We start from the raw sequence: 17,941 nt of genomic DNA on the forward strand, positions 1-17,941 counted from the left end.
CCGCTAAGGTGGCTAGCCTCGTAAGCATCTTTCCGCTAAAGTGATTGGCGCTGCACATGGCAATGAGCATCAAGATTTTGCTTCAAGCGACGCCACTAATGCTGGTTTTGAGGCAGATGAAGGTAATTAATGTTTTCTATTTTATCGACAATTTTTAAATATCGATTCAGTTCGAATATTTTAGAACTTCAAAACTTTAGAGCTTTTTAGAACTGTCTTCAAAAACTTTTAGAACTGTTTTCAGAACTTCTTATCACTATCTTTAGAACAGTTTTTAGAACTTTTCAGAACTGTTTTTAGATTATAGATAGATAAATATTGTTGATAAAATAGAAAACATTTATTACCTACATCTGCCACAAAACCAGCATCAGTGCCGTCGCTTGAAGCAAAATCTTGATTCTCTTTACCGACATAGCGATACGAAATCATTGATTTAAGGATTGACACTTAACTTCCTTAAATTAGCACGCTATTCGATATTTATTGGTATTATTCGAAGTGCGCGAACGTCATACTTCATGAAAGGGGATCCTATTTCCCGTACCCTCCGCGGGCGCTCCCGTGATTCGGAAGATCCTGAGCGATCTCAATACATACTACTTAACTAACAAGGCAGACAATTATTAATTAAGATGCTCGCATGCACGCACTAGGGAAACTTAACGCCTTACCGACCGATTGCCTATTAATCGGCTTCTTGTGTTCAACGCTTACCGACCGGTAGCGTATTAATCTCAGCTTTTTGTTCGCAGCGTTATCTACTATTAGGACGAAAGTGTTAGATTGAATTACTGTGTAAGTCTGCCATATTATTATACAATTTTTTACATATTAGATACCTTTCGCGTTGAATAAAATAAACAAAGTAGATCAAATAAATATTGTTTAATGCTAACGCCATGAAAATATAAAAATGTTTAAAAAATTACAGTATAATAACAGAAGGCGAATAATACGTAAAATAATATTAAACAAAGATTGATTTAATATTTCTATAACACCTGTTGCTTTAATATATATATATATGTATATATCAATATCATATTGATATTAGCTAATCCAATATTAGTGTTGGAACCGTAGGCAAATGATTTCGAAAAGTTCTGCGAAGTCACACCAGTCGCGTACACCGAATCCCGTGATGTAAGTGTGTGCGCGTACGTAAGCACCGTGTTATATGTAAACCTCGCGGCGTGCTGGGATGACTGGTGGGTGCCAGATACTGGCCATGCGAAGCGGCCAAATTCGAAAGGAGACTGGTAACGTTCGGCTGGCGCATCGATAAAATGACATGCTGGCTGGACGCGAAGCAGATCGCGACGACCATCCACAAGATTACGTTTATTGCCTACAATTACGATTAAGATTACGAACACGGCTACAAATACGATCCATGATTACGATTTACGATACCGAATTATAAGATAACGACTAACAATCACGGTTTACGACTTCTGCTTGCTATTAGGGAAATTATTGTGTACTATTGTAATGTCTTTTTGTATTGTATTTTGAGTACCTCACTGTTTACCATCGCTGTTACCAGTATTCCTGATACCATCTCAATCTCTGTCAATTTCAGTTTCAATTTCAATTTCAATTTCAATTTCAATTGACAGGAATTCAATGGCGTAATATTTTGATCGATATCATATTGATATTAGCTAATCCGATATTAATGTTGGAGCCGTAGGCAAACGATTTCGCTGGGATGACCGGCGAAAATTTTTAATAATTGTAAAAATTATTGTTGTTTCAATACGTTAGCAAGTATACTCGATTGTGCGGTCGAGAATCCGAGAGTTGGAGCGAAAAATATAAGTTGAATATCGTTCCAAGTGTTTCAGTTGGAGCGCTAGGCAAATGAATGCGCGAATAGTGTGAGATCGCAAGCATGGTAAAGTGAGACAAACTACATTGGTCGTCGGTGAGACTTGTTTCGCTTGTTGGATCTGGTGTCATGCTCTCTTGCTTATTCACCACTTCATCTCTTTGTCTGTTTAGCTGTGAAGCGTCAACCAATCAGAGGAGAAGAGCAGTTTCTCTACCTGCTTCATAATTCTAAGCCGATTGCCCCCGCCTTGGCCTACTATGGTGAGGCACACAGTCAATTGTAGTCTACAGATAATGAAATATTAGAGGAATCTACAGGGGCTCGGAAGTAACTGTATATGACAGAGACAGAACATTTTCGGGTACTGCTCTGAAATGTGCTGTACAGTGCCATCATCCAATCGCATTTGTGAGATCTTTCCTGCAGCATATTTCAAAGCAATCTTCGAATATGCTCTATCTCTATCATGTGCAGTTAATTCCGAAACCTCATTTATAATATTGGAAAACGCGGCAATATTTTAATTAATATATGTTGAAAACTTGTATTGGAGATATACAGTTTCGTAACCTAATTTTTATACATTTGTAAGGATTTTATAGATTAATTAATGGTTTTGATTAAAAAGGATTTTTTGATCAAAAATTTTATTTAGAAGCGACTACTTGTTTATAATATTTAAATATTGTATCGAATAATATATATGGAAATTCTTGCATTTCTGACAAATATAAAATGATACACTGTTCTCGGTATATGAACGTATAATGCAAAGAAAATTATTTCGTGAATAAATTAAAATAATCTATTTATATTTATATTAATCTATATTATATCCGTTTTCATAAAAGACATTTAATTGTGCAATCAAATACTTTTTTGAAACAATCGAAATTAGAATGAATAATCACCTTGCACTAATGTGTTATTTCTATTATTCATATGTATTTTTATCTTATTACATTATTTTTACAAATATATAGGAAATATATCGAAGAAAATATTAACCATATAATGAATACTTATAACATATCTAAATATCTTAATTAATAAGTAAATGCTAATGACTTGTGTAATTATTGTTTTAAACGCAATTACCATAACACTAATCACAATATTATTTTTCACAAATATGTTGAATAAAATTAAAATCAAAAGAAATCACTAAATATTCAACAATATCCTGCCATTTATGTTCTTTATTCATTAAAAATGTTTTATATATTTCTTTATAAAAAAAGTTTTAAGATACAGAAAAGCTTTAGCATTCATATTTTTTGTATACATGTAAAAATAAATCTTTTTAAATTTTACTATAAAGGAACAACGAAAGGAACCCTTCATTAAAACATTGCAATCAATGATCTAACTACTATTCACTGTTATAAAGTAATACATATTTTAATATCTAGAGTAAATCTAGGATTTCTAATTTTCTTACATAGTAGTTGTATTAATATTATGCAGAACGAACGATTGTTCTGTGAAAGTTTGTTTCTTATCAATATTCTAAAAGGAAGTATGTTAACATTTCATCCATGTCAAAAATTATTATGTTCATTACAAGTTCAAAATGGAATCCTTCCACAATGGGCATATATTTATTGTCTATGTGTTAATTTAATTTGTGTCTACAAAAGATTCTAAAAACTTGAACGCCCTTTATTCAGTTATGTTAAAAAAAACATCTTTCAATGAAAGAAACCAATAAAACAGAATTATTTAAATTTTAAACTTAAATATGTGGGATGGAATTAATAATTATACTGTATTATACTAAATATCGTTTAAAATTATTTTCATAAATATATGTCAACATTCAATTTCTACCATTGTGCACTATTGGTGCTATGAATACCCACAGATTCCTCCAATGACTTTCAAACAAATTATATGTTGCATAAATCAAACAAAATAATAATGCACGTTATCTGGTTAAATCCTATAACTAGTTAATATTAGGACGGCGTGGAAATGGATAAACATGATGAATTACTTGCAAAATTAATATAATCAACATATAGTAACTGATACTTATATAATCTAGAATCAATACTTAATATATCTAGCTTTTTATCATACCAAAGAAAAATGCAGTTTTCTTTGGTCACATATTCACATCACCTTTTAATCAAACATTAAAAATAAATCTATAAATTATATGTACATGTAAATTATGGAGATGAGTTTATTATGATACTCAAGTATAATCATTATAACATGAATTTATTTTAATAATGTTACTAATATTAAAATAAATTATTTGTACTCAATATATGTATCTTATGATCACAATAGAATTTTTTTATGTATAAATAATATATAAGCTACATTTAAATAACACTCGTATAAGTAATACGAATATATGTAATAATATATTTATGTGATGTTGAATTGTAAAATAAACACAATTATTGCGTTCTATGTATCTACAAGAAAATGTTATTTCTTAACAATTTTCTAATTCTTTCTGCATTCATATAAATTTGTAGTACAAATTACAGTATCATACACGTTTCATTATTATTAAATACTTAAAGTATTAATAGATTATTAGCTCTGCTAAAATCGGAATTTCTCTTGCTAAAATGCTTTCTTCTATAGTTTCTTACAATTAATATTAGATATTGCACAATACTTGGTGTTAATCTTTTATTTTCTAAAAAAACTTGTATATATGTTATTTATTACTTTGCTATATGTTATTTATTACTCGTTTGCTTTATTTTTTCTTAAATGTTTCTAAATAGTTTATTTATTATCTTCTAAAATAATTACTAATATCAAGCAGTTTGGTCACAAAAACTTATTAACAATATATTTTGTATTCTAGCATTAATATAACAACAAAGTATTTCTACTAACTCCTTTGTATTTCATTTACAGAAGTACCAAATAAATATTTGATCTGTGTATCCCAATTTAAAAAATTCGTTCGCCAGTTTCCGACAAATTGCAAATATTATAAATTCAAATAAGCAAATATATGTCCATAAAGGAACTTATGTATCTCAATTACATGATTATAAAAAAATAAATTTAATTTTGATTTGCAACTGTACACAAAATTTTATTGTATAGAAAATATTATAAGCATTAGTAATGTATTACGCTAAACAAAATGATCCCAAATTTTGAACTTTAGAATCTTTACATACAGCCAAATGGTACAAAGGTTTTTAAATAGAGATAAATTTCATAGTCATACGCCCATGAAAATTTTTACAAATATAATAACAGAATTGTATAAATGATTGCATTTCTTTGTAGATTTTCATGTTAGTATTACAGTATGTAACTTGACATACTAAAATCTGATTACCTGCAGCAATCGTAAATCACGTAAATGCAAATATGCGTGTACATGATATTAATTTGCTATCGAAACTCGTTTTGTACAATTCTATAAATGTCATTCTCTTTGCAAGAATAAATCTAATAAATAGTATATTTGTTTCATAAATACATATTCTATTTTTTCGCATAAAGTTCTTACACCAACAAATCATTTGGAGTGCACTTTATGTGATTAAAAGTTCATACAACTTCTCTATTCCCTGACTTCTTGCTTAAAAGGGATTACTAGACACTTTATCGAATTCGTTTCCACGAAATTTCAACTGAAACAGTTGTGTGTTATTATAATCGCTTATTGATTAATTATATTAATCAAGCGCATATTGCTATATTACGTAATGTACAGGTATAAGAAATTTAATATAATGTATATAAGTTATTGGTTGTGTTTTATGCAAAATTTTCAAAGTCTCCTTCATCTCCCTTATATTACAAAAGCCTCCATATGCAATATTTAATATCATAACAATCGATATCCATTAACGAGACATGTAGAAACCTAACACACTAGGAAAATCTAGTGTGTTAGACGCCTGTTTCATATAGTTTCTTGACTGTTCACCGACTGAGAGCTGCGTGAGGTTTTTCGATTTATTGGTTCCAGGTAGGCCGCAGGTGCCCATCCTTCTATCCCGGTGCCTATCAATTTTACAAACCACCAACCAGCACAACCGACCTTAAGGAGCTCTAGATTGTCTCCCTCGCGCATAGTCACTTCCGATTGCCCAACTGCACAATAATCAGCTAATGCTATGTATCTTCCACCCTAATTGGATACAGTTTCGGATGTGGTGTTAACTTTATCTAACTAATTAGCTAAACTACATTGGAAAGCGTAAATGGAGATATGTCTGCACCTTATTATAAAAAATGATTATATTCCTCATAACTTATAAGTATCTCCATGAATGCTTCTTTGTGTGAATTAAATGATAAGAGAAAAGAAACTTACGGGTGCTGGTCCAGCATTTTCACTGAAAGCGTCTTCATCGTCTGTGTTACTATTTTCTGAACTCCAAGCAACATCATCTTCTGTTGACTGTGAGACGTCTGTAATGTGTGATATGACACTGCTGCCATCCACTGAAAGTGTACGTAAAGATCCAGACACACTGCCCTGAGCTTCCCATGAAATCGTCTGTCGTAGTGGTCTAGAAATAATTTGTGCAAGTATAATTAGTTGTCATGTTACAATAGATACATTTAAAGTTCGATGTACAGAAATACGTGTATCACATACTTGTGATTAGTTTTTCCAAGAGCAGAAGTTTGTTTTCCCTTAAGTTCAGCTAATTGAGACATTAGAACACCTTTAATCTGACGCACCCAAGACTGTTTCACTTCAATAGTGGATGCTTGTATTGTATGAACTTCAGCTCTACCCTGAAGCCAAATTTCAAATCGTCTTCCATCGCCTTTAACTGATTCTGTGAGTCCAATTTGTGACATCTAATAAAAATATATTTAATTATGTAATGTAATAAATGCGTTGTAATAAACACATCTTCAAGAAACTTACCTTCAAATATCTTTTAAAGTGGTATGTAGCTTTATTATGAGCTTGTGGTTTACTGTGCTTACAAAATATAAGGGCCTTTTCATACAAGAAAATATGACGCTGAGATGGCTTTAATCTGCGAAGTCTTTCTCGTTTACTACTACTCCATACACTAAAAGAGCCTTGTAATAAGAGCTCGCCTTGTGCGTTTAAATCACCCTAGAAATAATATGAATTGTATTTCACTGTTCAGTAATAATACTTAAACATCGAGTATTATACTTACTCCAAACCCAGTAATCGCAGTTTGATGCATGCTATCATTAACACACTTTAATACAACAAGCATGCAATCTAAGGCTTCTTGTAGTTCAGTGCAGCATGATGGTTCATCACTGTATTTTAAGAGATCTTTCAATAATAACTGATATTTTGTTATACGTTGTACAGGTTTAAGTAAGTACGCAGCAAGAGGTAGCTTATGGCCAAGTCTTTGCTGACATGTTACAAGAAACTGTGGTTCATTTTGTATCTGTTCTCGCAACCTTTCTGATCTTTGAATATTCTGACAATAGTAACTGTACAGTCTGAAGAATACTTCACGCTGGGAATGAAAATACTTTCATAAGTATATATTTTACAATTATTACAAATTTATACTAATTATACTCACTCTTTGTACAAAACATAGTGCAACAAGTTCTGTATTTGAAATACAGTTTTCTAAATCTCTTAGAAACGTCTCTCCATGAAAAATGTAAATGTCTTCTAAGTTACCAAATAAAATATCTCCTTTGCCTACTAATGCTGACGGTATTAAGTGAACCATTGCTTCATTTGTTAACTCCATTTTGTACCCTTTAATTATAGAACCTAATTCAGCAACATAGATTCGTTCAGTTTCAACAAGTTCAGCCAAAACATGACCACGTTTTAAGCGTGAAGCTTCTATATCTTTAGACTCATTCTCTGGCGATGATGACTCTCCCTCTATAGGACTCATTTCCATCTACAGCAAATTTAAATTATTTATTATGCCATAAAAATAAAAAAGAGGAAAAGAATTATTTACCTTTGGCATAGTATTAGCTTTCTTAAGAATTCGCCCAGGCTTTACAGTTTGTGGCAGTGATTGCATTGGCTTAATTGGCTCTGGTGTTACTGTTTGAACTGGCCTTGCTGGTTTAATCAATTGCTGTTTTAATGTCATTATCCTTTTATCACACATTACAGATACGTCTTCTATTCTTTGCAAAACCTAATAAAATAGTTTCAGAATATAAAACGTTTTGTACTGACATTTTAGTAAAACTTTCTACCTAGAACAGAGACATACTTGAGTAATTAGAGCTTTAGTTTCAGGCATTATAGAATCTTGAAAGATACATCGTGGATGATGAAATTCTTCTGCAGATTCGATTAATTCTTCTAACTCCTGAAGTGCTTGGTCGGGCGGTGTTGTGTTATTTTGTGACGCAAGTAATTCTATTCCACGTGTACACCATGTGTTTGCCTATTTATTTCATGTCGCAATGAATTTATAATTCATAATTAACATAAAAGGCATTCTTTTGTATAATTTTCTATTAACACCAATATGTGGATACCTTGTCTATTCGTTCCATTAGTTCTCTGCATTTAGTCAACATGTGTAATCGCCTTTCTAATCTTTGACTTAGAATGGTACAGATTCTCTGTAATTCCACACATTTAGGCTCTACGACATCTGTAGGACACTGATGCCTCCCAGACAATAGTTGTTGACCAGCCGATATGACTTCTTCTGCTCGCTCTATATCTCCCTATAAATGTACAGAATTTTATTCATGTTCAACAACTGTCAAAGCAACATTAACAAGAAAACTACAAACAGTCATTGAACTTTCTTTTATCAGTTAATCATTTTTCTAAAAAAGTATTCCAAAAAAAAGGGATACTATCTTACGTGCAGTGCAAAGTGAGAAATAACAATGATATTCATTCTCAAAGATCCACCATGCCAGTACAAGGCATGAATTAAATCCCTATTTCTTTTCTTGTATGAATATTTACAGTATTTGAAGTATATCTATCTTTAGATATAATGGAGCAATATTATAGAGATTTAATTCACAAACCCATAAAGAAACCGCTAAAAGTAATACTTTTTTAAATTTTAATATCTCAAGATATAGTAAACACAGAATTTAAAGGTCGAAATACTAAAGTTATTATCGCTGTGTTTATAATTGTAAGTCTATTACGAAATATATGTATTTTATTAAGTGGATTGCTTACCAAGACCCAAATCCACATGGTATGCAACAAATAGGACTATCGACAAAATGAGGAAAGCGGTGCAAAGTAACATTTGTGCATGATGTGCATTATATGTATATGTAACGGCATATAAATGCATCCAAACCAGAAATTTTTGGTATGTCATCATCCATTGGCTACATATACTCTATTGAAATTTTATTAAAACAATTTATAGCTCTCATTTATTAAAATGTAATATGTAAAAATAGATCTGGTTTGAATATTACACCTTGTTGCTTTAAGTGCATTGTAAACATTCTTGAACTAAATAAGTGATTAATACTGTATCACTCTTGTTTCTTTAACTGTATGTTTTCATTATGCACGTATTCGTAAGTGATACATGTTACAGTGTAACTATAACGCGACAATAATATTTTTTAAATATACTAAACATATAGCATATAAATGTTGTCCTCTGTTTTTCATGAAAAAGTCTAAGTAAACAGAAATATTATTCTTTTGTATTTCTGTTACTTCATATTATAATTTAGAACAGATGTTTTATTTAGCAATATATGTTAATGCAGGAATGAATGAAATAAAGGTACATACTCTACATATTCTCTGAAATGCTGATGTGTCCAGTAGCAGTTGTTCAACTCTTGCTTGGGTTTCTCCTACTTCCGTCATATCTTCTATAGTTTTTAAGTGTTGGTCCAAAGTTGCTTGTAATTCTCTAAAGTCTGCTTCAAATTGTCTCAAAGCTAGGCAGTGTCTCAAACGAGAACTATGATGTGACCAAAACAAGTCAAATGTACGTTCTGTTTCTTCCAACTGAACAAGTAATCTGAAATCAGAAAATATATATCCTTTTAACTTTACGAATATAAAATACACTGACTAAATTAATATAAAATTGTACCATACCTTTCTATAGCTGCAACATTTCCTAGTCGGTCAGCTGTTCCTTTGCCAGTCAATTGTCGAACACTGTCTAACAATGCTTCACCATGTCTTGCAGCACTAAGAATTTCTTCTTTTAATTCATTGTACTCAACTTGTTGTTGAGATAATAGAGCCGTGGTTGCAATAGTATTGTTAGGAAATTCAATTTCGGCTAGGCGCCGCGTGAAAGAATCTAATGCGAGAGACACGTCTTGGGTCATTGATGAAAATTTCTCTAAACTCTGAAAGTGAAAGTAAGCATTTAATTTTCCATAGTTTAAAAATATTTTTTCTATTTCTTAAAAGCTTACAATTCTGTTTTGTATCCAAGTATGATGACAGTATGGTAAAGTACCACCAAGCTGCTCTGTCAACTGATCTGCTTCGATAAATTCATGTAATTCAGCAATATTTGCTAAAAATATGACTCTAAACTTAAAGTCTTCACGAAAAAATTTATTAGTAACTTCAGAAATGGCTTTTTGCAGAAATCCAGCTGGGCGTAGAACATATGCTATGTGAACTAATCCAGGAAAAAACCCCTAAAAATATAAAATCTTGTTAATATATATCACACCATAATTATATTTCCCAATATTTATACTCACAGAGATTTTTAATAAAACAGTTTTCACAGAATTCCACTTATCATTTCTTCTATCAATAATTAAATGGAATCCAAGATCAGCTTCTTGTAAACTAAAATTAATAAACAATACTCTTATTTTGTTAAATTTCATAATATGTAATAATAATTACAGAGAAGTAAGCTCACGTTGGCACAGAAGTAAGGTATAGCATGAGACGTTGATAATCCAAATCTGATAAATTATGAAAATTACCATTATCAGGAAAAGTAATTATTGGACAACCTTCTCGAGTTTTTCCTCCTATGTACATATGAAATAAGTATTTCAAAACAAAAACCATTAATTTAAAGTGCATTTTTATAATATTAGCTATATCTAATATTAATTACCTGCTATAATAGCATACTGTGATTGAAGAAGGTCTGCAACATCTCGAATTGCCAAATCTCCATTTTCAATTTCACCAGTCATACTCTCTACATCTTCTGGAAAATGTAAATCTCATTAAATCATATTATATAGATTTAATAATACAACACGATATAGAATATATATGATAATATAATGTAAATTTATAAAACGTTTAAACACTTGGAATAACACACCTTGTAACATTTATATTTATAATATTTACAGTGTTCATGTTAGAAATATGTACTATAAATTGTTTAATTATGTGATTAATTTTTCTTTTTGCAAATTACACTTAGTACATTTTGTAAAAAACTTTCAATTAACGTAATTCTTATAATATAAAACTATTACAGTTTAAGAAAATCATACAAGACAGAAAACTGCCTTAGGATATGTATTACAATTTATATTGACATTTACTTATGCAATATTTACTGTATATAAATGTAAGACCTCAGAGTGCACTCAAGTGACCTTGCTGACTCCAACTAACTCAAACAGTTTTCTGCTGTACCTACAATATTTCAGTTGTAACTGTAAAACAAGAGGCTCTCAAACACAAAATCAACATTATATAAATAAGATTTACTTTTCACAACAAAATAGATTATTTTCAAAATAGAATGGCAGGTTAATTATCAATATTTCGTAACAGCATAAAAAAGTACATCATCTAATAAGTAGTATTTTCAAAATATATGATACTGAAAAACATTCCTGATGTTTATAGTTTTTTCCATTTTACAGTGTATATACATGTAACTGCATATGTAGTGTGCAAAATTACTTCTTAATGACTTACTTTATAATATTTTATGCTAATAGTAATAAATAGCTATAATACTGTTATATTTACTGCTATTACATTCTATAAGTGATTTGAGAAACACTGTATTAAAAATTCTTCATATCTCTGGCTTATAGAAGGAAATTTAATATAGATTGATCTATAAACTTATTACACACACAAAACAGTTGTATGTTTATCATAATGAAAGAGACACATTCATAAACTGTAAAAATACAGAATATTTATTATATATTTTTTTATTATATATTTATAATATACAAAATATTAACACAACACAATCACACATCATATGCTTAACGTTTGTAAACAATTACTTTATACATGTAACTCTATATAATAGAATAAAATATTCTATAACAAAGATTTATAAAACAGCTATATAGTTTCTATGTATTTTTCTATTTTATAATCTCGATCAGTATTTTTTACATGGAATAGAGTAAGCAAAAATCATTACAATATAGATTAATAATAATATTGAAACTACTAGATCAGTCAAAGTAATTGATTTAAAACTTTTTATTCCACAATTATTGAAAATACAAAAATGCTTTAACAGGAAAGTATTAATTTAATTTATTCAGGTACATAATATAATAAGAATAACTATAAAATTTCAATTAACCCAGTCTTATTATTTTTATAATATGATACAAACCAATCACTTTTAGTGTTTAGTAGTTTTAGCGTAAAACAAATAGTACATATATAGTGAACAAGTACATAGTTTTCTTTCATAAAAACAATAATAATGCTTTAATAAAAGCCAATAATATTAATATTGTTATTGAATATTTGAGTAAATGGTGAGCAAATATACTTGTTTCATTATTTAAAAAACAATATAAAATTATAAATACGTCTTTTATGTGCATAAATTTCTACACTATGAAATATAAAATAAAATATTTATTTTATATGTATATATAAATATGACTTTTACATATATTATTTTTTAAATATATTTAAATATTTAATAGTAAGATCTCTTTTCCTTAAATAGCATTCACTTTAGTTAAAGTGATAGGCAATCCTGGTTTATTGGCTAGAAGCCCACTTGTAGTTATCTGATAACTCATGCCATCCTGTAATTTGCTGACAGGTGTCAAAAAATAAGTATTGCTTTGTCCTGCTTCACTGGCAATTAATAAGGGTAATAAGGCACCATCATCTGTTATTAAGTCTGTTGATCTAGATGGTATCTCATTAATTAGTTCTGTTTCCAAATCTATTTTATTACATCCTTGGCTTTGAATACTTTGATTTCTAACTACAAATTCTAACTTAGCAAATTTTACTTGTGGAAATTGAACTTTCATAAATCTACTAAAGGTAGAATATCCCATTATTTTTATATTAGGTGATACTTTCCTACAATGCTGAATATACATATCATATACTACTTTACGCGTAATATCAGATGGTAAATGTAATGGCGCATTTTTTGCAACTTTAGTTTTTTGTTTTGCTTCTTGTAAGTCAATAAAATTTTTTAAAAACTCTGTAGCTATTTTATAGATGTCTAAGGAAAATGTATTATGTGGAATCTTTCCATGATTACCATGAACTCGTGGTGTGACACCATGAGTCATCAAATGTTTCCTGATTCTTTTTATTTGATAATGTGTACAGTTTTCCAAATACAAAAAAGCATCTAGACAAACTCTACGACCTTGATATACATATTGTGCACGTAATCTGCGTCGTTCAGTGTGTCTTGCTGTTTCGTATGGATTTGTTAAACATGCCATGGTGACACCCATTAAATACATATCATGTTCGGCCTTAGTTAACTCTGCAATATTTAGTCTATGTTTATACACTGTTTCGGGATTTAATCCTGTGAAGCACTGGTCATCTTGACATTCACATCCTCTTTTAAATCTTTCCAACACCTGTATAGGACTGTCTTCTAACCTCGTAGAATCATAGCCTGGCTCTCCTTCCAGCTTAGATTTCTTCGCTTTAATTTTGGTCACCGTCTTCTTTGGTTTTGTAGAAGTACTTGTGGTATCCACATCTGTAATCTATAATTATTAACATTTGTTATATAACTCAAATTTTAATGCAATGTATCATCTTTTATAAAATTCAAAGTTATTACTTACCTCTTGCTTTGTTTGTGTATATATTAACTGATCATTGACTATGTATTGACAATGAGATACCTGCGTTTTATCATTTTTATCACATGAAGTTTCTTGTGATGCAACACCTGCTTGCACCGCTATCTCATTTTTTTCACACAAGTTAATATCCATGTTCCACTAATTATTATTCAACAATGTGCTTTTTCACACTCTTTATATTCTTTTAAACATTAATACATCAATAATGGTAGAGCATGTTAACAAAAACATTTAAGTGCAACTGAAATAAAATAAACAATGTCTCGTATTTCGATTTAAGGCATTATAAACAAACGATCAGCTGATTACAATGTCACTTAAAAACATATATCTGCCCTAAGTGTGAAATTTTATTTGAATAGAATCTATTATAAGCATTATAGAACATGGTTAAAAATAAATTTCATCGTCCGCATGATTCAATATATTTGTTTCTAGATTTGACCCAACAGAATGAGAAAAGAAAAAAGTCTGTTGATATCAACAAAGTTGAGAATCACTTTTTCACACAAAGTGCTTTACAAGTTTGATCTTTATGGTACGTGGCAAGACAAAGTTTACTTACCTTCTTACGACTTAACCTTTTCTTTATTTTCGTATATTCAATTACAAAATACGTTTCAAAAGACACTGCATTTGCGATTTTGGGTTTTCGCCATACAGATTGTTCGTGATTCTCAGTACACCGGTTAAATATTATGAAGCACCACGCTCAATGATATGGCGAACGTATTTCTTAATACCGCGTGGAGGGGATAACAGCTCCAGTCTCGTACATATAGCACGGTCTTCACGATGTACTCGCCTCAATACGGAATATTTCTAAAATGTGTGCCTACACTTTACTTTGTCCGTTCTATTAACCATTCGACAATGAAACTGGTTTATCAATTAATTAATACAAGTAATAATTAATTAATCATTTGTAAAAGTTATTAAAACATTGAATATCTCCGATTTTTAGCTGATTATTAAATATTCGGCGATACCTGTATAGGTATCGCCTAAGTATATGAACTTATACTGTCTTACTTGAATACTAAGAAACGATAATAATTATAGTATAACTAATATTCATACTTGAATTGTACTGTTGCTCTTATTATGTATATGTAGATGCAGTTCAAAGAGAACAAAGGAGACTCCACCCGTTAATATCATTAATATAGTATAAAGTAACATTATAACCACTTTTTGATCACATTTTCCTTTATTCCGTCACTATTATTTTAGGTCTGCATCTCTGCCAATTTGTAATTAATTGCAGCTGTATAGCAATTTCGTCTAAAGGTGGGTTAGTTATACTGAGCACCACTGTGTACACTAGTGAGATAAGGACAACCCCCTTAATTTAGAGATGCAGACCAGCAGACATTGCAGACAACGGTTCTCCCTAATGTAGCTTTTCATCAATACGGTTAATAGAATGCGCTAGTAAAGTTTAGTTACTTTAGGAACACCCTGTATGTCGGAAAACCATGCCTCGTTGTATAATGTTGCTGGTCATAATAAATCATAATTGATGCTTCTGAATGGATTGCGTAAATTTTCGTTATAAGTGGACAGATATGCGAGTAGCATGTTACGACAACTACGTTAAATATTTAAAACGTAATACTTTATTGTCAATACATAATATTCGTGCAAGTTAAATTATTGACTGAATGTAGAATTGAAAAAACGATCAATGTAATCAATATAAAAATGCATATGAAACTTATTATAAAATAAATGATAAAAATAGTTCTGTTTTTTTATAGAATGACAGTTTATATAAAAAGTTTAAAATTAATCAAGGTATCGATTATCCGTAACATATACATGTTACGGATGTATACCTGGGTCCAGCAATGAGTATGTAAACAAACGAGGCGTATCTATAAATCGATAATCTCTTTATAGTTGTAACGAACTCACGAAAACGGAACAGTAAAAACTGTTTTTGTCGTACGCGTTTCTAATTTCAGCGTTGGTCAACGCTCGTCTATGTCGCATTAATTTATTACGTGATACATATATATATACAATATATACACAGTAAGGAAAGATATTATACGCATGTAATTCAAACCTGCACATCTGGTGGAACAGTGTTGATGGCAAGGGCAATTGCAGCCGTGTGTGGACTTTCGTCGAAGAATCATATCGTTTTTGGTTGTTACCACACAGTCAATTGTTAATACAATAGAAAATCTTACGCGGTATTATCAGTAAGGTTGTCGGGCAGAAATTTGCTCTATCGTTAAATGAAAAGTCATTCCATATTAATGTAATGAACGAGTCAATTTATCGCGTACGTCAATTCAATAGAAACTCATGGTGATGCCGGCGGCGCCTATTTCACGTTCGGTCATTGTGGTTGAGTATTCCCGGAATAAACCCTATACACCCCAATAATTCGTAAATTCTTGAATCGCCTAACACTCCGCGCAATGTTCAAAAACCGTGAATTAAAAATCAAACTGCGACGTTATCATCGATCATGCAATTCGTGCAAGCGTCAATAACAGCGATACGGTCGGTATTTCTTTCGCGAGACTACTAAATGCATCTTGCAACCCTGCAGTTTTACAACTCGACGGCATGAGGGACTACGGCAACGGGCGACGACCTCTATCGTAGCACATCCGAGCTACGTCGCCATAATAATGCCGCTCCTGGCCGCTCCCACGGTGGAGGTAAAGACAAGATGGAACAACCAATCACGAAAGACCCGATTCCCAAAGAGGGGTAACTGCACGTGACTCGCAGCGTGTCACTGTCAAGCTGTACGATTAAATCGAAGCGAATTTAATTTTACTCGATAATGATTTTGTCATTTGCATAATCTTCCGTCCAGGAAGAGGGAACATACCTTCCCTTGTACTTTATTTCGTCGTGTCGATGTTCCAAGTCAATGGTATAAATGTTTCGTTCATTTTTTAACGATAGAAATTAGCAAGATGTAATTTAAAAAAAATGATGATGCAACGTAATCGGTACTCAAGGAGACATTGCAATGTGCGGAGAAGTACAAAATACGTACATAACTTTTATATCGTAATAAATACTAATCGAAAACCAATGTCAATATATTGTGTATAAGTACGACAACGAATACACGTGTATTGAAAATTCTGAATGTACCATGATCTTAAGTAGGAGAAACATGTAATACTTATAATGTTCAAATTGAATTTATAAGTTAAGATGTTATGCAAATGTATACGCTAGATACGTGCATATTGGATTGGTTTATATTATGCGAGAACGGGTGCATCTAAATGTGCAAGAAACGCCCGAAAAATCAATGGACAACGACAGAAAAACGGTAGCATATCCGCACATCAAGCAAATCGACAGTAATCATAGAGCAAGACGATTAAATTTCAAATGTAATGAGAGGCTACACTGTAAGAAAGTTCTAGCGGAAACTTACCAGCATCCAAGATCTCAAGATCCAGGTTACCACTTCGACTATGACTGATACTACTACTGCAAGCATGGTAGCTGGACCTGTGGGACTCCTCCATAGCACGGGAGGCACTGCGTTTAAACTGTTCGAGAAAACTGTCTATTTGATTCTCGATGCTGGTCGGTGAGCTGGCCATTTTTCCGCGCGCCACTCCTCGGTGTATGTCAACGTGCTGGAGACGGACACGACAGAGTTGATCTCATAAGTTAGAAGTTTTTACGAGCGCTGGTGCACTGACTTCGGCTAAACGGCTGGCTACATTTTACGGGATCGAACGGTTTAGCTCAGAATCGAACGTACGATAGCACGCAAGCGAACGTGTCGCCTAATTTTGACCGCTACCGTATCTCCTCCAGCTACACGATGCATGTTTTGTTTGTCCGTCGAGGAACGCCCGGAACTGAAACGACGCATCGTTTGCCGCAACGTTTTCGCAGCAGGTGTCGCGAACGGCTGTAAAATTCGCGCGCATGGATTATTCGGTCAGCGTTCCACTGCGCCTGTACGATACATACTTCATCGCATTCGGTTCAAGCGATGCGGTAAGATAAGAAATCGACTGAATACGTTTTTATATGACATGCTGTATGATACTAATGGCACACGGAATGGACCAACAATCAGAGGTAGTTTTGATTGTCTGCTAAAGCACCGGTTTTGTA

General features: G+C 31.7%; 2 protein-coding genes across 6 annotated transcripts; both read right to left on the reverse strand.

Moving 5' to 3' along the window:
* Positions 1-3,018: 3,018 nt before the first annotated feature.
* On the reverse strand, positions 3,019-17,704 carry LOC117225157 (guanine nucleotide exchange factor DBS). 5 transcript variants are annotated; one of them, XM_033478485.2, is made up of 17 exons: positions 17,244-17,702; positions 10,861-10,956; positions 10,657-10,771; positions 10,490-10,580; positions 10,193-10,423; positions 9,864-10,123; positions 9,549-9,783; positions 8,970-9,005; positions 8,300-8,494; positions 8,029-8,205; positions 7,765-7,950; positions 7,366-7,701; positions 6,979-7,296; positions 6,714-6,911; positions 6,435-6,643; positions 6,147-6,345; positions 3,019-5,960 (listed from the first exon to the last, which is right to left on the reverse strand). In XM_033478485.2, the coding sequence occupies exons 1-17, from the start codon at positions 17,413-17,415 to the stop codon at positions 5,733-5,735; spliced, it is 3,282 nt and encodes a 1,093-aa protein (XP_033334376.1). In that variant the 5' UTR covers positions 17,416-17,702; the 3' UTR covers positions 3,019-5,732. The 5 variants fall into 5 exon arrangements, with proteins under 5 accessions (XP_033334376.1, XP_033334379.1, XP_033334380.1 ...); XM_033478488.2 differs by lacking the exon at positions 17,244-17,702 and adding an exon at positions 15,897-17,210; XM_033478489.2 differs by lacking the exon at positions 17,244-17,702 and adding an exon at positions 11,077-11,277.
* Positions 12,591-15,903, reverse strand: LOC117225158 (uncharacterized). The gene is made up of 3 exons (XM_033478491.2): positions 14,391-15,903; positions 13,805-14,066; positions 12,591-13,723 (listed from the first exon to the last, which is right to left on the reverse strand). Exons 2-3 carry the CDS (start codon positions 13,955-13,957, stop codon positions 12,692-12,694), a joined length of 1,185 nt encoding a protein of 394 aa, XP_033334382.1. The 5' UTR covers positions 13,958-14,066; positions 14,391-15,903; the 3' UTR covers positions 12,591-12,691.
* Positions 17,705-17,941: the final 237 nt, after the last annotated feature.

Source organism: Megalopta genalis, chromosome 8 (assembly GCF_051020955.1).
Source record: "Megalopta genalis isolate 19385.01 chromosome 8, iyMegGena1_principal, whole genome shotgun sequence".
Taxonomy (NCBI): Eukaryota; Metazoa; Arthropoda; class Insecta; order Hymenoptera; family Halictidae; genus Megalopta; species Megalopta genalis.

What these genes read in the sequence shown, in the direction of transcription:
- LOC117225158 (XM_033478491.2), bottom strand. Translation starts at nt 13,957, where the DNA reads ATGGATATTAACTTGTGTGAAAAAAATGAGATAGCGGTGCAAGCAGGT. An exon ending in ATACACAAACAAAGCAAGAG is followed by an intron (nt 13,724 to 13,804) that starts GTAAGTAATAAC and finishes TAATAATTATAG; the next exon opens with ATTACAGATGTGGATACCAC.
- LOC117225157 (XM_033478485.2), bottom strand. Translation starts at nt 17,415, where the DNA reads ATGGCCAGCTCACCGACCAGCATCGAGAATCAAATAGACAGTTTTCTC. An exon ending in CTTGGATACAAAACAGAATT is followed by an intron (nt 10,124 to 10,192) that starts GTAAGCTTTTAA and finishes TTTCACTTTCAG; the next exon opens with AGTTTAGAGAAATTTTCATC. An exon ending in AATGTTGCAGCTATAGAAAG is followed by an intron (nt 9,784 to 9,863) that starts GTATGGTACAAT and finishes TTCTGATTTCAG; the next exon opens with ATTACTTGTTCAGTTGGAAG.